We start from the raw sequence: 23,801 nt of genomic DNA on the forward strand, positions 1-23,801 counted from the left end.
CTTTACAAGCAACAAGCTTCTTTCTCTGTCCCCCTACAAACCCTAGGACTGATCCCATTCTTCTCTTTTTTGGGGGACAGTTACTACCAGTGCACATGTTCCTGCTGATATGGACTACTAGACCACAGTCGTGCAAAAGTGCAGTGCAAGCTGCAGCTGATGATGACAGAGAAGTGTGCAAACTCTGCAGCACTCTACCACCACTTCAAAAAGCAAAATAAAACTGCTCTGGGATCAAATGCTTTAACTCTGACAGTTCAGACTATTATTTTACACATGCTCCCTCAAGATCACCACAGCCTGCCTCAGGCCCCAGTATGCAAAACAGAATATCTAAGATAATCACAAGTAGAATATTTGCCGACAGAATTTCAGCTGTGTTCTCTTGGATAAGCCCTTATACATATGAAATGTACTCATTCTCCCCTCTCTCATCCCATATAAACCAGAAAAAAATTGCCTCCCTCTTCTCCACCCTTAGTCTAACTTATTTCTCCCTTTCAAATACCGGTCTATTCCAGCAGACAATGACTGCTTTATTTACATCACAAACACCTATACAAATTGACTCAACAGGTGCATAAAGCCTCAATATTATAAAACTGTCATTCTCTAGATACTATTAAACTTATCCATGTAACTGATTTCTGAGTTTACTTTGCAGTATCTCTTCATTTCACTTTCCCAAAGTTATGCCAAACAGATAACAAAGGTCTCATTTCACTACAGTTTTAAAAAAATAGAGTGCAGACAAATGCGCACACACACCTGCAGAAGATAACACTCAACAGATCTGCATCTACATGTAAATGTAGACATGTAATCCAAAACACCCCAACCACCATACACACACTAACTACACCCACTGTCCTCACTGATGAGATACCTTTAATCCGCATTTCCCCCATATTACAACTCAAGATTTGCTACACAAAACAAAACTGTACTACAATTGAAGAGTGTTTTATGACTACACTTAATTGCTAGCCTTTTCCTACAATTCTGATGCTTTGATGGAATACTTTGTGTGTGTGTGTGTGTGTGTGTGTGTGTGTGTGTGTGTGTGTGTGTGTGTGTGTGTGTAACTGACCCTAGGGTTTTGCCTGAGCCTCTATCAAACCTTGAGTCCAAGTCTTCTTTAGGTAGTTCTGTCAGCATAATTTATTTTAAGCTCTACACACTGTTTCTGTTGAGGTTTGGGCATAGCTTTGAATGAGTGGCAAAGCGAGACTGGCAAATTCAGTGAACTTTAAGCTAATTTTGCTAAAGAATTATAACAACTAGGGATATTTGCTCTTATGATGGAGAAACAAACAAGTAGGACATCAATTCAAACTTTCTTGTGTTGTAATAAACAGCAATTTTGCATTCACAGGATTCTACATAAAAATAAGTACAGGTAATGCCCACATTCAACGAGAACAGAATGCAAGTTATAGTGAATAAATATCTGCTAAAAACATTGCACTTAACATTTGGTTTACAGGTTGTTTACATGCACGGATGGCATATTTTACATTTGCTCAGAAAACTCTTGAGATGTAACATACATCGGGGCTGCCATCTTCCTGCCATAGGAATACAAGGCTCTGAAAATTATATTTACAACAGATGGTTTTGTATTTATGGTGGGGAATGCAGAAGGCAACAGCCCCCTGATGGATGGTGTGCTTCTACTGTATTTTCATAGTCTTTTACTCTTTGGGGAGATGTGGGGGGGGGGGGGCAGCATCCTGACCGACATTATGCTTGTCTTGTAGCAGAAATATGTTCTGCACATCCAAATATAAAATAAAAATGCATATATAAATAAAATCTGTTTCATTTTTATTTTAGAAAGAAGCTAGTTTGATTTTATAGGTCAACTTCAGTTTTCATTTCATTGCTTTCTTTCTGTGCTTGCTTTTTTAAAATACATATCATACATGCCTGGTTTTTAATATTCATCATAACACCCCCATTGGGCTGTGAACTGTGGTGCAGGGTGCAAATGATGAGACTTTGGTACTGTACATCCTGTGGGGTACTTAAAGTAAACTTTGCTAGTCTGCCTTACCTGCATCACACATTCTGCTCATGACCACCACTTTCATCTGCAATCACTGTTCTGTTACTCCTGTTTTTATGATTCCTTCTGGGATCCCATTCCCAAGTATACTGCCTCTTCCTAACATTGTCCCTATATGGTGGCTTTTCACAACCACATTTTCCTTACTTGGGAAGTCAGCTATAATTCTTTTTCAGATACTTAAGAACCTTACTCTGCCACTTTTCACAGCTAAAATGAGTGCGGCATGTGTGCCTGTGCGCACACACAAAAAGACTGCAATATGTTGCGGGCTTAATAATATCAGCTTTCTCCACATTTGTGTTAAAACAACCAAGCCCATCTTACCTTGAATTTATTCTTCTCATTTAGCAAAACTATCTTTGTCCTGTTCTGTCTCGACCCTTTCTTCTCCATTGAACAGCCTGAACAACCACATCCCTTAACAACATACCCTTCTTTCAACAATATCTACTTTACCCCCAATACTTGTATCCTAAATATCATCCCCACCCTACAAGGAAAATATGTAGTCAAAAAGCCTCAATGAACAGCACAAACACAAACCAGTTACCAGCACCAGTCAGTGTTAGCATAATTAAAAATGCATTTTAATGGAAACTTCCTGTTAGAATGACCATATCATTAAAGGAAATAAGGAATAAATAAAAATGCATGACAATCATCATAAAATGCAAATCATTAAACACATACCCAAGTATCTACTACTTTTACAGCCAGTGAAGAAACACAGATTTTTGACTACCAATCCACAATCATGACACATTAGATAATTTATTCTACCAGATTTCAGACTCCCTGCAAGGGTACAGACCTGGGAAGAGTTGTTTTACTTCCTCTGCTTGACAGAGGAAAAAAAGAGACCTAACTAGTTCTTACTTTATTTTCACTAACCTTCAAAAACACGAGGTGCAGTTCTATACTTTACAACAAAGCAGCAGCAGGTTAAACTGACCCACAATTCCGTTTACAGTCTCAACAGTATGTTCCCTTTAAGTTAGGAAAAAATAAAGGTCTACAATTAACACAAACTAAAATTATACAACAATATAAGGGAGTCAAAACACAGATACTTTTATTATTGTTTTAGCAGAAAAAAAATCTTAACATTAGTAAGCTAAGACATGAACTGAACTTGTGAATCATACTTTGTTGCAATGGGAGGCATACCTCTCATTTCTTTGTTCAACATTCTGGACAAAGAGGCAAGATCAGGGACATAAGTGAAATCTTTCAAGGTTAGAAAGCTGCTAGAACAACATACATTGATTGCAGGAGCGTGCAATTCCTGAAGGATACAAAGCCCGAAAATCAAATGTCTTGTCATTATTTAGCTACTGCAGTCCTTAATGATTTGCCAGAAAACTACACATTTTTACAAAGAAAAGACCACAAATATGATACAGAAATCCAGAGATCGTGCGAAATTCGAAACAGTTGAGCGATATGGCAGGAGGCACAAAAAACACTGTGTGTGTGTCTGTTACAATACAGGTGTCTTTTGCAAAATGAAGATTATGGAAAGTGTGCATCATGATGACATCGCTGTTGTCAATCGTATCTGGGGTAGGTGCCTTTCAATCAGTGAATCATACACAAAAGGCACTTGTGATGTCAGGAGTCCCCCCCCCATAGCTCCCCCCATAGCTCTTAGTTTAAAATAATGTCTACTATTTGGAGAGAAGTACGTGCCGCAAAATAAATAAATAAAAAAATAAATGCATCTTGAAGCTTGAAAAAGCGTTTAATTAAAATGACATTTAGCAGAGGTAAATGAAGCTATAGCCATGGATAAACTGATCTTACAGATGCAACCAAACGAATGATAAAATAACTTTTTGGTTTTGGACAACCTTCTGAAAAGAAAATCATTAATTTATTTTGAAGTTTTTAATCTGTACAACCCAAGGATGTGCCAGTTTAAGATTAGTTCTCACAGATGCTAATGTATCCCCCCCCCCATTAATTGACCTCGCCTCAAAGCTATACCGCATCCATCTCCACCCGCTCTTCTTCCACGAATTACACGCCTACAAGCAAAGTATATGGTCATTCACTAAAAATATTGCAGTAGTATTCATTGTGGAAATGGGTCCACACCAGAAGATGGCAAAAATGTGCACATATATCCCATGAGCGTCCTTCGCCAATCGTATAACCTGCTCATCAAACATTTCTAAACTGCAGTATCCATGTAAAATATATTTTAACCTAACTCTTATAACTACGCCTGACTTACAATCCACAGCCTTAGCAGCCTGGCATCGTTTACCATACAGACATAATTTTCAATGCGCTGCAATCTTTTCTCAAGCCAGCATTCTCCCCAAGAGAAATAATGAAGTACAAGGGGCGGCCAGGATTTATAGAGCAAAGCCTCACATAAGCTCCCCATAGCCTATAAGACTTGGTACAGCTGAGTACCAGCACGGACTGCTAGGACAAGCGCGGTAGCCTTTCCAGATGCCCTGTAACACATGTACTACTCACAAGACCAAGGCAGGAATGATGCTGACCTTATGAGGACAGTTTTGGGAAGCCGGGCTCGGTGACCAAATGAGCGCCTTACCTACTGGCGGGCTACCTACTAAAATGGGCTCAAGCTGCTGCCATCTATTATTAGAACCAGGTACAACCAGACCACCCCCACCCCACTGCTAGCGGCAGGCACTCGGCACAAGTTTCACCTTCCTAAAGAGCAACTAGAAAAACAACTTTTCATGTTGCCAAAAGCTATGTTGTTTCTAGAGGATTGACAGGACTGCAGCACATGCACAGAACCACAAGGGGGGGGGGAGGACAAACAAAAAAAAATGAACTTATGCAAGTGCAATCCAAATGCGGCAATCGGAATTACCAACTTTGGGTACACAAGGTAGCAGCATAACTTTAGTCTAACTAGCCTAGGTCAGGGGGTTGGGGAAATTTCAGTAGCTGCACGGCTTATTCGGGAGAGGCATACTCCGTGAAATGCTGACACCAATTAACAATGCCTCAGGAGTTACACCCCTTATATATATTCTTGGAAAATGAGAAGTCAAGCTTTTTAAAATTGTGTATTTAGATACACAAACACAGAGAGAAAAACAAAAAGCGACTAAATGCTAACCCGGAAATATATAGGCAATGTGATCTAAACAAGCTAGAGACCTGCTACAACAAAATCGCAAAATTCGCCACAGGGGCATCCTACCGTAGTCACCACTGTCTCTCACTTGCTGAACTGGGCTGGCTTGAACTCCCTCACCTCCTTCAGTGGTATCAACTCTCACTCACCCACAAACTAGTAAACCATCCACTAAATGTCCCATCCCTCCAGAATCTACTCCAACCACTAAGATCCAGCAGCAAACATCACTTGCAGATCACTAAAGTCAATAACTCTGCTGGTGAAGCACTATTCTCTTGCGCCATAGCCAAATTATGGAACTCACTCCCACCCACAATTACCTCCGTACCATCATGCACCAACTTCAAAACTTTATTAAAAGCGCACCTAAAAACATGCTGGCTATGCCCTTGCAACTCCCACTCTAATATCATCCACCCCATCCAACTACTACCTTTCTTTCACCTCCACTAACTACCTTGACGATAGCAAGCTCAGACGCTCATAAGCCTAGTACCTATTATACAGCAGGAACTTCTCATTGTTACATTTGTTAATGCCTGTTATGTACTTCACAGATAAAGATTCTAGTTGTCTACTGATGTACTATGTTCTTCATCTGTAAATATGTTGTAAGTAATTTCTATGTTAAATTGTTAATCACTATGTAATCCAATGTAACTACTGTCTGTTTATTTTACTGTGGAGCTTTTCTCCCCGGGCCTCCGCTGAAAATGGACCCACGTCCAGTCGGACACTCCCGGTCAACAAATTTAAATAAATAAATAAATATAGTCAGTAACACACACACACACACACACACACACACACACACACACACACACACACACAAAGCGGATCTGAAAAATGTTCTGCTTCTTGACGATATGGGCATTCCATATTAATAAACCCAAAACCATCGTTCTAAATACCCATTTCTTAGGTCGGTCTCAGTTGCCGGTGGCTAGACTGTTGTATTACTCTCCCCAATCAAACCCATTCAAACCAAAGAGCACCCAAAGGCAATAGGTCACTTACCTTGTCCTGACAGGATTCCACAACACAACAAAGTGAGGAAACAGAGCGTCTGAAAGCCGGTTGAGTTGGGTGTCATCATGTCCAAAACCCTATAGTGCACCTGCCTGCCGTTGGTGTTTTCGTAAACAGTAGCAGATACTCGTTAACTACAAACAATACGACCTGTACGAATGCACAAATCAGCAGACAAATGTCCAAGTAGAAAAACCCGTTGGTAGAAACAGCCAACCTCCTTGAATACACCTTTCTGTAAATCTGTCACCCTTACTGATTCGTCGTCATCTTGTGGTACACGCAATAAAAGTGTAATTTTTTGTTGGGTTATAAAGTTATTTAGCTTTGAGTCAGATACCACCTTGTCGACACTGGGTTTTAGAGCAGAGACCAACAGCTAACCAGTAGCGGCAGGTGACTCCGTGACTGGTGTTACAGCCTACTGTCTCTTCGAATGGAGTACCAGCCCCGCCGAGGCTACCCCAGACACGCCCTGCACCGCCGCTGGAGGCGGGGGTGGGATCCGAACCGGTCTGCCGAGCAAGATCACACTCCCAATTTAGACGGGCTTCATGTCTGCCACCAGCAAAAAGTAGAAGGCGGCACTGATATTTACTTTGCTCTGTTTTAGAAGGTTCCAGAGGATTTCCACGTTTTCTTCTAAATGAAAAAGTAAGCAAGTAGCCATGTACAAAAGGATTTGGTCTGCTTTGTCTAGTTTACGGTAACAAGTCACTTGAGATTCGTTCTGCCAGTATCACTTTTTTAATATGGTGCCAGCTTATTCTCTGCCTATAAACTGTTTCCCCTGCCAGTTTCCTTGAACTCTCTTCCAAATAAAACGGTCTTCAAACTGTTAATGGCATCTTCTGTTTCTCTTTCGTTGTGTTTGCGATGAGAACGGAAAGTTAAAAGACTTCCAAGTCATTTTGTTGATCTTGTCTGTGTTAAGAGTCTGTCTGTATAAAAATATGAAAAATTCTGGGTCTGAAGAAGTGCATGTATCTCATTGCATGAAAGCGCTAACAAACAGTAAAGCATTTTGGATTTATTCTTCGACTAGCGTTATTTGTTGGTTCCACTTTGGCGTATTTTTCCTCGTTGTGTTCGTTCTGTTTTTCGTTTTTTCATGTATAAAAATATACAATTGCAAAATGTGTTTTTTTACGGATAAGAAAGAATATATATTAATTACGTTCACACTTAAATGGGAGTTCATTTTTAAATGAATATTGACTTCCTACAAAGAATAATAACCGCATTCATTGAGTATACTATATGTGTAAATGTTTGGTTTAAAACATTTGAGCCATTCCAAAGTCTAGCTTGATCTGCGTGTACCACAAGATGACGACGTTCCACATTGTTTTGGTGTGTGGTTGCGGTAGCAGAATTATTTCGAATGCGGGACTGCTCGTAAAAACGGTACTGAAGCTGAACTCATTGCCCTGTATTATTACATTTCAGCTTGTAATGTGGTTGTACAGTAGGTTGATGTTAATATTCTCTCAATGTGGCCGAATTATTTTTGAAGCAGGAGTGTAGCCAGATAATTTAATTCTGTACTCGTGAACTGTTATTGCTGCCCGTCCACCACCTAGTAGTTAATAATTTGACACATTAACTCCCACCCCTTAAAAAATGTTCCCATCACGTTCCCTGTAAAACCATTAAATACATACGTGTCAATATATGTAACTCCTATTGGAGGCATTCATTTAGAAAGTTGTGGGCATAACATGGCTTAAAAAGGCATTATTGCTCAAAGTAATGTAAAGAAAATTGTACTCAATAGACAGTGGCGGATCCAGGAATTTGCAGAAGGGGGCGCAGTCTGGTTAGTTGACTACCGGGGTAGAAGCAAGAAAGTGGAACAGCCTAGTAACTTCCTATGATATATATATATATATATATATATATATATATATATATATATATAGTGTATACCAATTATTTATTTTATTTGTAGTCTAATGCCTTTTAGAATACTTGACATGCTCTACATTTTCCTATGCGTTTTTCAAATACTGTTATTATAATCTTTGACAAATTGCCTGGGGTGTGGATGAAAAGAGTCCAGCACCAGATAACATAACCACTACCCTAGTGGCCTCTTTTTTGGGGAGACGCAAGGTGGTATTTATATTACTATAGAAATGTGGCCAGGGCATCAAGGAACTTCCCCTACTCCTTTCAATAGGTGCAGTGGGCTCTTTCACCTCTACCTGAGCTACTAGTAATATAAGTAGATAGAACCTAGGTCTCATCCAAAGTACAAAACACTTAATAATGCAGCAAGAGCAAGACCCCCCCATGCTGCACTGCAGTGTCAACCATCCAATCAAATGCAATGTGAATGGAACCCACACTTTTTCTGGTCTTCCAGCACCAAAGGTAAATGCACTACCTGTTGGGCAACCACATAAGTAAATACTCAAATGTAGGGCGAAGCACAGTTGGCTCTGGTTAACAAAATAAGTGGCTTAAATATCTTTATACTGCCCATCTCATATAAATAAATAATACATAAATAGGCACACAAATAAAATTAAGGTATGTCAAGGTAAATGTCAATCACTGCACACCTGACAAAGGCATACAACAGGCTAGGACATTCTCAAACTATGTCTATGTTCTATGCACATTAATGGAGAAGACTGTTAATGATTCTTAAACTTATCACACGTATAACACAATTTATGCATCTGCCTACAGCTAGTATAGTAAGTTCCATATAGGATACAAAAGGAATATTTGTGAGAAGACCCAAGTATACAAGTTGTTTCTGTGTGTTGATGACCACAGTATAGACACAACGAAGTCGCAGCCGTTTAAGCCAACTTGTACTACTGAAGTTACCAAGGCACGAAAGGAAAGCAACTGATGTTTTTTTCTAATTCACATTTTCTCTCCCACTCAGATGGCACAAAACAATCACTTTTTCTAATTCACGTACTCGAGAGTTGCTGCTGCTATGACCATGTAATGTTGTCTCACACAGCTACAGTTTTGTTTATTCAAAACTATAAACATTCCGCAAAAATAAATGTTTGGGAATACCCCGGGTGACTCAGTGTAACAACAGAAGAGAACACTCATATTGGCTGAAACATCGGCTCTACGCAAGAATTAATTTTGAGTTTAACAGAGGAGAAAATCGGGAAACCGCAATTATTTAGAGGTGTTGAGTCACCTTTTTAAATCAAAATCCTCTCCACCCTCGACGCTGCCCAGCAGTGAACAGTCAGTCAGGGTCTCATCACCGTCGCTGTCCAGCAACTCACCACTATCCCAATGAAAGAAAAGGAAAAGCCACAAACCAGCGAAAAAGGACCTAGGTTCCAAAACGGCTACTCCAAAAGATTTCTGCAGGTGTAATTAACGAATTTGTAAAGATACTCTTGAGGCTCGACTTATAAAAAATTCCAGTTTATTCAAACCAGTAAATCTCTTTAAGCGCTGTAATACAATATTGTACTCAAGAGTATCTTTACAAATTCGTTAATTACACCTGCAGAAATCTTTTGGAGTAGCCGTTTTGGAACTCACCACTATCCATTTTCTCACACTTTCACCTGCAATCACCGCCCGCTTTGATGGGCTTCTTTACTTCGTTCTTTCAGATCATGGGTGTTGTTCAGGAATGTGACCTGGTAGCTGCGAATTTCTATTGGTTAATAATAAACATGGCGGGACAGTGAATTTACAGTCTTTCAAGAGGGTGCTGATGTGTTGAAGAATATGGAAATATGATATAACGAAGACTACTTTGACAGTATTAAATTGCGTTTAATCAATATAGTTTGTGCTACAAAAAATAGGTCTTCCACCTTTTCAAATGCCCAAAGTGGGACATTTTGGTACAAACTTCAGATTTTGCAGGCCGAAACATACCCACGGCCAGTACAAAGGATAAAACTTAACTTTTTGCCTAAATAAAAGCTTATTATTGTAGCATTTAGCTGCTTATTCTGTTTCGTATAACATTTAGGTGTTTCAGATACAGAATAACTGTTTTATGCAACTATTACATAAAATATAGGAAATATTTTTTTCCTAAAATCTCAGGACATTTGCCATTTTAACAATTTTTTTTGCAGGACACAACTGCCCAAAGAGGGACTGTCCCTCGCAAAGTGGGACAGGTGGTAACCCTAACAAAAAAGCGTCGATGACAGACAAAATGTACAAAGATTCCGAAAGTAATTTCAAATTAGTTGCATTACATTTAAGCAGTACCGATACAGGTAGCGACGTGGTCTGTTGGTGGCGTGTTTAACTCTCAACTGTCTATGACTTTGACTGAAATGTTAGCTCTCCCCTCTGAATCTCTACTATATAAAACAGTTATATAGAAATATAGAGTTTCTAATGTTAGCAGTGTTTGACTCCCCAGAACAATAATAATCAACAACTTTGAAAAAACATCCCATCCATTACACACTCCGCTGAAGTCAACAGCACATATACGACATTCTTAAGTTACTAAAAAATGTAACTGGTAAGAGTGCTTACTTACCAGTGCCTTTAGTTGGCAATTAAAAAAAAAAAACGTGGACACTAGTACGGTACTAGAGAATTATTTGGAGGAGCAATTGAGGAGATTATAAAATCACCTGACTCTGCAACCTCCAATAGCTTCTCCGATATATTTGAGTTAAGCGCGATTTTTCATAGCATATGATTGGTTGAACCTGAACTGAAAAAAAATGTAGGGTACCGTACTAGTGTCCACGTTTTTTTTTTTTTTTAATTGTCAAGGAGACATTGATCATACTATCATGGACAGCGACTCCATATGATTTTGTCTCCATGATAGTTCAAAAAAAAAATGTACCTTGAAAACGGAACAAAGGTTATAATGGAAAAAGGGGCCGGCGCGCGCCCCTGCGCCGATGCCTAAATCCGCCACTGATAGAGTACAAAGAGTAACAAGGGTCAGAATGGAGCCCTTACTTTCCGTGTTGCTCTGATAGGAATTAAGTAACAGTTAATCTACATTATTTAGTCCTGCTCACACTTACTAATTTGCAGTATGAAATCCATCAGTCCTTAAAACACAATTCAGTAATGTATGGTATTAATTTGGCACTTAATTGGTGGCAGATGGTGTACCTTGGGCTACAAGCCATTTTCAAACCATGGATCTGATATTGTTGATCCTCTTTCATTTCTTACACATAGGTATCGGTTCTCGGAACCAAGCCAGCCATTTTCCAAGCTCGCGTCAGCTTCAAACTCTCAAGCTCAACTCTTACCCATAATCCCCCTCTCCCTGTTACCTCAGATTTCATTTGCAGCGTTGCCATTTGGTCATGTCAAGCTACTTCTCTTGAGCTAAGTACAGTTATTTGTTGTTTGATAGTTTTTTAGGTTACTTTTCTGTCAGAAAAGTTTATATTTCATTGTCTCTTACCCAATCGCATTTAGCGTACATAATTTCTTCAGGTTTTTCTAATATTTTCTTTACCACTTTTACAGCGAGGTATCTCTCTTTACCATCGTTGTTAATCCTTTCCCCCTTTCTCTCATACCTTCGGGTACTCTCTTGTACCATTGCTGGTACCTTTTTTATTAATTTGCTGTCATGGCAGATAAGAAAGGTAAGGTTTAAGCGGTGTTCTGATTGTGGACACAAACGTCCTACTTCTGATGCACACTCTGTGTGTTTATTGTTTGGGAGCTTTCCATTTGTCTGTTGATCCACCCTGTCTTATTTGTGAGAACTTTTGGAATAGAACCTTGTTGGAAAGGAAAAACAAGCTGTTACTGAAGGGACTTCTTAAATCTCCCTTTTCAGAGGCTATTTCTGGGTCTGAGGCCTCAACCCCCTCCTAGAGCCCATAAGAAAATCTCCGGAGCTCACTCAGCCCCAGTGCTTTTGGTGACTAGACCTTTGGCTCCATTAGTGATCTCGGCTCCGTCTTCTCCTGTAGCCTTCACTATATCGGCACCGAGGGGCTCCGCGGTTCAGACTATTACCGCTGTATTGGCACCGACCTTTCAGTCGGCGCGGACCTTGACCGTGTCTGCTCCGAGATCTTCTTCGGAACCAACGCCTTTATTGTTGACTCCAGTTTTGTCTGTTCCAGCTTTGGCACTGACAACCACTTCAGCACCTATCCCTGTGTCGGTGCAGGCCATGACCTCGGCACCGATGACTTCTTCGGTACAGGCAACTGTAGTCTAGTCTATCTCGGCACCGTTGTCCTCGGTGTGGACAGATAAGATGGGCACTGAGTTTGCCTCTTCTGTGGACAGGCCTGTTTCTCCCTCAGTCTCCGTGAGGTCCACTAGAAGCCTTTCCGAACATGATGTATTGCGTCTTGTGGATCAGGTGCTCTTGGCCAGAGGTATCCCACCCCTCAGGAACTATCCTTCCTTGGGAGGTGATCACCCGTCTCCAAAGACCCCCTCTTATTCTCCTCCTTCACTGCCTTTGAAGTCCATGGATATAGCTTCTGCGGTCCCCTTTATGGATCTCACTAAGGAACCGCAGTTGCCTTTATGGCAGGAAGGTTTTGCTATGACTCAGGATGTCAGTTGCGACACTCATATTTTGCTGCTCCGCAGCCATCCAGGGACTCCAGGTCGGCAGGCTGAGCCACTTAGGGGAGGGGGTGACCCCTGTCCTAGACATGCGCTCTTCTTTGAGTGGACCAGCCTTAAAACTGATGGAGAAGGTCTTCGCTGCTGCTGGCGATACTGGACTGTCTATACCTCCGCCCTCCTCTGGTACACTAGTTTCACAAGTTGCACCTAGCAGATACCGGGTGCAAGGGCCTCAGGACATATTCCCACAGGAATCCCCTTTTCCGCTGTCTTCTCCAGCTTCTCCCACTGAGGAAGTCCACTGGAAAAGAGGAAGCACGTGGACTCCACAGATGAGTCCCTCACCGAAGACACATATTTCGATGAGAGGGAAGGATCCCCTCGGTCACCCTCTGAGGTACCCTTTGGTGATATCCTCGAAATCCTGAAACAGAGAGGTGACTGGCAGTCCTCTAATCCGACCCCTGAGGAATCTGTGTTCCTGCAGGCCTTTCATGCCCGGCCCCCTACCTCTTGGGTTATTCCACCTGCCGATGAACTTGTCTGGTGCAGCATGCTTGGAAGGCTCCAAATACCGTCAAATTTATTCCCTGGAGGCCAGATAAGATTTTGTCCCCTCCTGCTTTGGATCCCCATTGGACCAAAAGTCTTCATGTGGATGCTTTAGTGGTGGCTGCAACAAAAAAGGATCTGGCAGAAGAAGAAATCCAGACTGTCCATCCGCCTAAGAAAGAGTCCCGGGCCCTGGACAGGATAAGGAAGAGTACCTTTGCTTCAGTGACCTTTACTATTGGGTCCCTGAATTATATCGCACATTTTACCAGGCTTCAAAGGGATCTGATTTCTGAGCTCTCTGAAACCTTGGTTGGTGCCGTGTCTGATGAGGTCCGTGACAAAGTGGCCTCTCTGCTGGCCACCATTGAATCTGTATCTAACTCCTCTATGCGACTGATATCTCACGCATCAGAAGGAGCAGCTAGAGCAGTGGGTTCAGTTGCGGTCTTGAAACGACACGCCTGGATGCGCTTGTGCAATTTCACAGAACCCTTTAAGGCTTCTTTTCTTAATGCTCCCATTGAGGCCTCCTCGTTGTTTGGGCCCAAAGTTGAAAGCACGCTGGCCAGATGTGAACTGGACAGTAAGTCTGTTTCTGCCATAGGTCTCTGTTATTCTTCACCTCAACATACTTTCTCCCGAAAACAAAAGAGTAGGAAGATATGGTTCAAGAAATCTCGGGGTCCTTTCCGTGACACACAGGCTGAGTTCTCCCCTAGAGGCAGAGGGGGAAACTCTCAGGGAAGATGCCCCTTTCGGGGCAGAGGGGGTCCATTTAACCAGGGTTCCAGGGATTCTTTCCCTGGTCAATCCTACCAGCGCTCCTGAAGAACGGCCCAACTCCTTTCCTCTGGAGGTGGTTGGGGGACGTTCCTCCTTGTACCCTTCTGCCCGGCTAACCATTACCACCGATTCTTGGGTACAAAGGATTATAACCAGAGGTTATCATATCCCCTTCGATCTTTGTCCTGCCCCTTCAAAAAACCTTCCCGACGTTCCACCCAGTCAAAGGGAAGAAGCAGCACTAGAGATATAAAAGCTGCTAAGAAAGAGAGTCATCCAAATAGTCCCTCCAGACCAGATAGGATCCGGATTCTACTCGACTATTTTTGGTGCCAAAGAAAACCGGGGACTGGAGACCAATTTTGGATCTCAGTGTATTGAACAAGTTTGTGAGAGTACAAAAACTCTGGATGGTCACAATACAGTCTATCCTCCCACTTTTGGAAAAAGACGATTGGATGTGCTTGATAGATCTTCAAGATGCGTACTACCACATAAAAGTGGACAGGCTATCAAGAATATTTCTGTACTTCTGTACGGGAACCAGTCACTACCAGTTCAGAGTACTGCCCTTTGGACTCTCTACAGCACCCAGAGTGTACACAAAGTGCATGGCAGTTATCACAGCTCACTTGCGACTTCAAGGATTCCAGGTATTTCCATACCTAGACGACTGGCTCATTTCCGCCCCCACCAGACATAGGTTCGTACTTATTTATAGGTTCATAGGTTCGTACTAGGCTAACTGCCCCTGTGGGTCATTTTAAGCCTAGTCAATTACCCCATGTGAGAATTTACCCCATGTGAGAATTGAACCCTGCACCTTGTGTCTGTAAGGTGAACACCTTAACCATTATGCCAGCCCCCTTTTTTTTTATGCCAGCCCCCTTTTCTACCAGAAAAAGCCCTGGCATACTCCCTCCTCGCTTCTCAAAGGCTAGGCATAACCATAAACTGGCAAAAATCTAATCTCACCCCATCTCAGTCGACAGAATTCATAGGGGTTATCTTGGACACAAAAAAACTGCAGAGCTGCTATTCCAGAGCACAGAATTCTAAGGATAAAGCAACAACTAATTCCAATCCTTTCAAGGAAAAATTCCATGTCTCACTCGGTTCTACAGCTGTTGGGTTCCATGGCAGCCTCCATCACCATTGTTCCCTGGCCAGGTTTCACATGAGGCTTCTGCAATGGCTACTGCTCACCCAATGGTATCCCTTTCAACATCCTCTTTCAGCCATGATTCGAGTAACCCACAGGTGCAAACAGGATTTAAATTGGTGGATGACACACAATCCATCACAGTGGTCTCACCCCTTCTCCCCCCAGCAACCTAAGGCCACAGTGACCACGGACACCTCCCTGATGGGGTGGGGGGGCTATGTCAGGGACAGACAGTCCAAGGCACTTGGTCCAAACTGGAGGCCCATCTGCAAATAACTGTTCTAGAGCTGAGGGCGGTGCTTCTAGCGTTGCAAGCATTCCATCCCCTGCTGCCGTCTGGGACAATTGGGATTCAATCAGACAACATGGCGGTGGTCTGGTACATCAACAAGCAAGGTGGAACCAAATCTTACCCCCTTTGTCGAGAGGCCATGAGGATATGGCAATAGGTGATGGCTACCAACCGTTTTCTTCTAGCAACACACATTCCCGGGAGTTCCAACGTGATAGCAGACAGACTCAGCAGGTGCATTCTTCAACCTCACGAGTGGTCCCTGAATCCCTTGATAGTGGCGGAGATCTTCCACCGCTGGGGCCATCCTTGCTGCAACCTCTTTGCATCCCCGAACAACTACAAATGCAGCAAGTACGTCGCCCTGATTCCCCCTCCAGGACAGTCACCCAGGGGCCCTCTTATCCACGATTGGCCCTCGGGTCTTCTTTACGCATTTCCACCCTTTCCCCTCATTTCCCAGTTTCTGAAGAAAGCCTGTTTGTTGAAGAGCAAGGTGATCTCATAGCACCATATTGGCCTCAACAGATTTGGTTCCCCTTCCTTTGGCCTCACCTACTAGATCGACCATGGATTCTACATCCAACCCCGGAGTTGATCTCACATCCACAGAACCTGATTCATCCCAACTTGAACAGGCTGAAGCTCATGGCTTGGCTACTCCAGTTCCCTTGATTGCCAGGCAGAATGATCTTTCTTTACCAGTACGTGATATTCTCATTGCTTCTCATAAGTCTTCCACTAGAATTACTTATCTGAGCAAGTGGAAAAGATTTACCTGTTGGCTGAAAGATAAACAAGTAGACCCCTTTTCAGCACCAGTGTCGATAATACTAGACTATCTGGCCGGCCTTTTTCAATTGGGTCTATCGGCCTTTACCATTAGAGTTCATTTGGCTGCAATTTCTACTTTTCATGAGGGTGTCCAAGATTCCTCTCTTATGTCCCATAAATTGTGCAAGACCTTCATAAAAGGTGTGAATCATCTGAAGCCACCTTTTAGAGAACCTATTCAACCATGAGATTTATCATTAGTTCTACAAGCTCTGATAATGTCACCTTTCGAACCATCCTCTTCTTGCAACCTCAAGTATTTGTCACGGAAATCCTTGTTTTTGGTTGCCATTACTTCTGCCAGACATATTTCTGAGCTTCAAGCTTTATGTATCAAGAGTCCATACTTGATTTTTCATAGAGATAGTGTCTCTGAGAACTAATCCATCTTTTCTGCCTAAAGTGTTCTCTGAAATGTCCATTAATCAAGGCATTGAATTGCCAGTTTTCTTTCCCAATCATTCAAACAGAGGAGAGTATTGCCTACATACCCTAGATATACACAGGCAAATCCGTTTTTACTTAAACAGGACTAAACCCTTTCGTAAATCTGACCAGTTATTTTTGGCCTGTTCTGGACCCAGATTAGGATCTGCTGTTGCTAAGGTCACATTAGCGAGATGGTTGAAGGACTGTGTCACCTTCATTTATACACAACATAATATCTCGTTGCCTACTACCATGAAAGCTCATTCAACAAGGTCAGTGGCAACTTCTGCTGCCTTCCATGACAGGGCTTCTCTACATGACATCTGTGCAGCTGCAACTTGGGCTATGCCTCATACCTTTATCAATCATTACAAATTGAATTTGGCCTCCAGGGGAAGAGCATCTTTCGGTTCTATGGCGCTCAGGAATGTCCTTCCATGAGATCCTCCCAGGAATAGAGGTAGCTGGGGACTCTGTCCTATGTGTAAGGAATGAACAAGGATTAACAATATCAGATAAAGAAGTTATGTCTTACCATAACGTTACATCTGTATTGTTGATCCTCGTTCAGTCATTACGACCCTCCCTCCTTCCCCCTCCTGTGGCTTCTAGTGGATCTCACCATCCGGTTCTCTTAGGTTATTCGACCAGAGGTAGCCTCTACCTTTTTCTGACTTGCAAACTCAGTCTGAGGTAACAGGGAGAGGGGGATTATGGGTAAGAGATTAGCTCGAGAGTTTGAAGCTGACATGAGCTTGGAAAATGGCCAGCTCAGTTCCGAGGTCGGAACCGATACCCATGCGTAATGACTGAATGAGGATCAACAATACAGATGGAACATTATGGTCAGACATAACTTCTTTTTCCCCGCATACACATTATTAGCACCGTGCACAAATGCATGTGTTCTGGATTCACAGTCAACAGCTACATTTGTGCACCAAGACTGCCCTCATTTCCTTCTTAGACACAGTAAATAAGAGTTTGTGATGCTGGCTCCTTAGTCTCTTGCACTCTTTCTTGATTTATCAAAGGTATTTGACACCATTTCCCACTCCCTACTGCATACTAAACCATCTAACCTCAGCCTATATCCCCCACCCTACAATGGTTTACTATCTCAGAAATAGGCAGCAATCTACCATAAGGTAGCATTCTTCCTCCCTTTTCATTATTGATACAGGTGTTCCTCAAGGTTCAATTCTGGGTCCTCTCCTTATCAGTGTATTTGTCAATAACTTTCATAATACTCTTACCCACAGTACTGTCATCCAATATGCAGATGACTCAACTATCATCTGCTCTTCTGAATCTGTCACTGTATTACAGCGTCTTACCCAAGAAGCATTTACCACTACTGAAAGCCCAATGTCCCAAAACCACCGTGCCCTTAACCCCATTAAAACAAAACTGTTCTTATTCACCCCCACAAAATCTAGACTGTTGACAAGTCTCTATTTACTGTTTTTCCCCATTACAACACTATCATTGAAGTTGTCCCTAGTACCAAATTGCTAGGTATCATCATTGATGACAAATTAACTTTGACCTTCACATCCACAGCAACATAAAAAAAAAACATCAAAAGCTAGGTGCCCTTTATAGGCACAACTATTTCCTTAGCCTCACTGCTAAAAAGGCCTTGGCCTCATCCTTCCTGCTTCCAACTCTTCTATATGGCACCCCCATCCTCACCAACCTACAATCCTCCTTAAAAAATAAAACTAGAGTCTTGCTACAACAAAGTCAGTAAAGTTGTTACAAACGCAAAATTTTCTACCCACCACTGTTCCTCTCGGCATCACCTAAATTGGATAGAATCTCCCCACCATCTTATTTATCTACAGTTAAATGCAGCCCACAAGATAATCTACCAACCTGAAACCTGCCCTTCCCTCTCATCATACTGACCGTGTACAACCCCAATTGCCACCTCGAGTCTGAAAACAAAATGTTATTGTCTGTCAAGAAACCCAAGCTCTCAGCCGGCCAAATGTCTCCAAGTTATGGAATAATATTCCTCCCTCACTCAGGACAATCAGCAATCCTGCTTCCTTTAAAAAATCCCTCTATCTCTCTTCTCACTGGCTATGCTCCTGTACCCCAACAAATAACCCCAACACCTGACTTCCCACTTTGGAGCCTCCACCTTAACCATTCATCTACAAATATTCCCCTCTCCTTCTCTGTACTATTCTGACTCCTTGCTGTTCTCCTTGATTGGACTCTTCCTCCTTTAGCCTTTGTCACTTCCTTTCTACCCTGAAGTCAACTCTTCTCAGCTAAGAATTCTACAAACGTATTCATACTCATGTGTTATCTCGACTACATGGCATCATTACTTCCATATTTATACCTGACTGTCAAACATTATTACTGTTTCTGCTATTACTGTCTTTACATGTGATAGTACTGCTCAAATACTTATTCTATGTATCAACATTTTTCACTCTTGCATGTAATTAAGGACCGTTTGTATGTAATTAATGAAATGAAATGGTAGTACTGCTCAAAATGTCATATGTATTAACATTTTTACTTTTGTATGTAATTAATGTGGAGCTTTTCTCCCCAAGTCTCCTCCGAAAATGGGCTCTTCCTAGACCCAGTGGACTTCCCCAGTTAACAAATGCAATAAATAAATAAAATATTTGGTAAGAATGTGTTTTGAACATTTTTCCAGTAAGCAGTGAAACAAAATGTATTAACTAATAATGACAAAAGTACCCACTTCAGAACATTTCAACCATGAAAGGCATCTCAAATGCTGTCATTATAATCAGCTAATATCCATACTCAGTTATGCCACTTTATCAAGTGTGTACACAGTATGTGTTTGATTGTGATGAGTAGCCATAATGAAGTATTCCAATTTGTTTTACACAAATATACATTAGTCTTGCAAAGACAGTCAATGACTTTTTAACTTTATTGACTTGGCAGGATCAGTCATATATTTATTCATGGACATTCCTAAATCCAGAAATTATAGCTATATTGTTGACTCCATCCTTCTCAAATGTCTGTGACAAAAATGAATCAATAACATAGCGTAACAATAATGTCTAAAGCAACCTATTTCAAAATTGTTTCATACAAACACAACAGCCATGTTGAATTATTCCAACTTAATTCAATTACACATGCACACTTGTCCTCTAAAAACAGATTAAAGACTCTTTAAAAACAATGATTAATGCATAAGATGCTTTCATCCACAGATAGCTCCCCGCCCTTACCAGCAGCTATAGTCACATTGTTGACTGTGTACATCTCTTATTGTTACAAATAAATAAATGACTTATAAATTCATTGCTAGCATTGGATGAACTGCATAGAACTGTAAAAGATCAGTAGCATCATACTATAAGACCCAGTCATGTGTAGCACAGTTTAAACAGAGTAGTATTTATGATGAGAGCACAAGCCAGTATGCACTATCTCTGCAGAAGTGAAAGTTCATAGGTAGGTACTAGGCTATCTGCCTGAGAGCCTACGTAAGTCTAGCCAACAAGGTTCCCTGGCTTACGCCACCCAAGAAAGTTATTTTCCTGTGCCACTGTCAAGCAGAGACATAGAAGTGATCCCTGGGGTGCATTTCCTATTTCCCATCCACTCATCAAGATTTTTCTTGAAGAGTACTAATGAAGAACTTTGCTTGACATAGATGGGCAGCCTGTTCCAGAGTATGGGAAGTCTCTGGGACAGGAATCTATCCCTCCAGCATGTCCTGTTTATTGTGGTGACAAGGTTTAGGCCCCTAGAGCGTTTAGTTCTGAGGGATTGGGATTTCTTTAGGTGCAGCATGTATAACAGCTCTGGGTTTGACATAGCTTTATATGTTAGGCAGAGATCACCTCGGAGTAGGCGATATGCTACAAAGTAAAGCTGGAGTTTTTTGAGACGGTCAGTGTAGGGCATCTGTTTGAAGCCTGTAATCCTCTTTGTGAGGTACTTCTGTGGCCTTTCCAGCTGCTGCAGATGTCTTGTGAGGTACATTCCAAAAGGGGTATTGTACTATATAATGGGTCTAATGAGTGTCGAGTAGAGGGGAACGATGACCTCTTTTTTCCTGGATGAGAACTTTTTTATGATGAGGTGTGCCACGTAGAAGGACTTCCTGACTCCTATGGCGATTTAACTATCAAAGGACAGACTACTGTCCACCTGGGTCCCGAGGTCTCATCACACATTCAGTGTTAAGTAGACTGCTGTCTATGTAGTAGTTCATGGGTACAGAGTTTTTACCAAAGGGGATGACAATGCACTTTTTGGCATTGAGCTTGAGGCCATGGCTTTGACACCAGGCATCTGTCTCAGCGAGGACCCTATGTAGGATTTCCACATCATTTGTGGACTCGACTATGGCTCCTAGTTTGCAGTCATCTGCGAACTTCATTAGCCATAGGCCTTCTGTGTTAGCCTGTACTTCAGAGAAGTAGATACCAAACAGGAGAGGTCCCAGGACTGAACCCTGTAGTACTCCACTTGTCACTGGTTTGAGGTCAGATTTGGAGTGTGCAACTTTTACAGTATGGGTTCTGTCAGTGAGCCAGTTGGCAACCCATCTTCTGACGTAGGGATTTATACCTAGTTTAGTGAGTTTAGCTATAATTCCAGAATGGGGTATGGTGTCGAAAGCCTTGGCGAGGTCAAGATAGGCTGTGTGAACCACCTTACCCTCATCTATGGCTTTGGTGATTGCCTCAAAGAAGTTGATCAGGTTCAGGAGGCATAATCTGCCTTTCACAAACCTGAACCGGGTGGGATCCAGAGTTTGGAGGTTACCAATGTCTTTGATTATGAGTTCTATGATGATACGTTCCATGGCCTTGCAGACCAGGCTCGTCAGGCTAATAGGCTGATAGTTCCCAGGATCAGTTGTGGCTCCCGCTTTGTGGAGTGGGATAACTGTTGCTGTACGCCATTCAGTGGGCACAAAGCCTGATGTGAGGTTTTGATTGAACATGGTGCTTAGGTGGGGAGCCAGTTTGTTCTGAAGTTCGTGTAAAATGCAGCCTGGGATGTTGTCCGGTCCCATGGATGCTGTGTTTTTGGCTTTAGAGAGTGCAGCTTTTACCTGCGTAGTTGTGATTACAGGGACTATGCATTCTTCCTGTATAGATATGGGCCTTTTAGGGGGTGAGGGGGGTAAATTTAGCACTGAACCTATCTGCCAAGATGTTGGCAATATCAGTTGGTTCTGTAATTTTCATGCCGTTTTGCTGTAACTCAGAGCAGATCTGGGTGTTGCCATTGATATTCTTGACATAGCTATAGAATGCTGTGTGGTTGTCCTTAGAATCAGTGGTAATTTTGTTTTCGTAGCTAGCTTTGGAGGATCATATAAGGGATCTCAGCTTCTTATTATTTTAGATTATCCAGATAGTTAAACTCCTTTCCTTTTGGTAACAATGTACATTTCTCTGTCCTTGGTCTTTCAATTTTTTGTTTCCTTGTTTTTAAACTATGTAATAATATTCATTATGATTGCATTTAGATTGTCTAGAAATTTTTAACTCCTACTCTTGTTTGGATAACAATATTCCTTGTCTAAGTCCTACCAGTCTGTAATCTGTAATCTCTATATGTGGAGCTTTTCTCCCCGGGCCTCTACTGAAAATGGAAATATATCCAGCTAGACTAGCCCGGTTAACAAATGTAAAATAAAATAAATAATAAATAAAATTATTGAGGCTGACCAGGGAGCTCCTCCACTCATGGGATTTTACTCTTTTGCAACAATTTCTTCCTTCTGGTGTACAGTTTGTTTATGGCAGGGGACCGCCAGATTTGGCTTCCTTTTTTTGGAGGATAGCATCTTGGTTCTGTTTGGGATAGCACGATCCATGCACCCGTGTAAGTGCTTATAGAGTGCATTTGTGTAGGATTCAGCAGTCGTAACTGTATTGTCCATCTGCGTGGGTGTCATGAAGTTCACCACTTCTGTCTTAAGAAGCATGAAGAAGAAGTTTAAGGAATCATCTGAATAATTCCACATTAAAGACAGCTATTTCTAATGCCAGTGTTGCTGTTGGCGAGTAACTGTATTTCAATGCTTTATCTATAAATGCAGTGCCTGTTGACCTTGAATAAATGGCATATGTTGCATTACAAAATCAGTCTGCTGAGGATATTGCCATAACACTTCCTGAACTGGATTAGCTATGCAGTAGGTAATGGCTGGCAAAGAACAACCAGTATTTCATAGTTAAGTTACTAGACATGTAATCCAGGAGACCATTAAGAAGCTTAGCCCAAATTCCTAATTGCTCTAAGGCACTATCTGGTTAAGTGGCTTGCTGAAAGTTCCACAGTAGGTAAATGAAGGTGGAAAGATTCAAACCTTGCACTCCTGGCACAGGAAGCAGCTCATTTCAAGAACACACCTACCACATTTTTTTGTGATTACTAGTCACCCAGAAAGATTACACTAAGGGTACATGTAGTCGACACTTTGTGGAAACCTTTATGAATCCCTGACGATATTTAAAGCTGCAAGAAAATCAGTCAGAAAATTAAAATTAGGAGGAAGAAGGTGTGAGTTATGCTTGTGTTGTCTGTTCACTCAGAACACTTAGCGAAGGCATTATTGAATCCCAAGGTGTGTCTTTGTAATATGTAATGATGACTGTATAATGGATGCTGAAGATCAGACAGTTCTGATCATCAGTCCAATTAATGCAGACTATGACCCGACAGATGTTAGCCCCTTCATAGTTGCTGTAAAGAAGCTAATGCAAAAAATTACTAAAATCCAGCATTTTAAACTGTATTACACAATCCAGGCCTATTAATACTGTGATGCAATGGATAAAGCAAAACAATTGAAGACAATATAGATGCTGTAGCAGCTTTTGTTCAACAACCCACACATTGTACAAAATCAGAAATATTACTGTGCACAACATACCTTTGTGTGTGTGTGTGTGGGGGGGGGCTTACATACTTGCAGGGCACAACATCTTATTTTGACCTCCCT

The 23,801-nt window shown here is 41.7% G+C and overlaps 1 protein-coding gene across 1 annotated transcript in view; it reads right to left on the reverse strand.

Moving 5' to 3' along the window:
- The window catches only part of ALCAM (activated leukocyte cell adhesion molecule), a gene marked incomplete in the record, with an annotated part of 1,355,533 nt that extends 1,348,331 nt beyond the window's left edge, over positions 1–7,202 (reverse strand). The window contains 1 exon segment of the mRNA XM_044071096.1: positions 6,216–7,202. Coding sequence (XP_043927031.1) covers positions 6,216–6,294 — 79 coding nt within the window.
- Between the last annotated feature and the right edge of the window lie 16,599 nt (positions 7,203–23,801).

Source organism: Protopterus annectens, chromosome 5.part0 (genome assembly GCF_019279795.1).
Source record: "Protopterus annectens isolate FY-2018-M chromosome 5.part0, PAN1.0, whole genome shotgun sequence".
Lineage (NCBI taxonomy): Eukaryota > Metazoa > Chordata > Ceratodontiformes > Protopteridae > Protopterus > Protopterus annectens.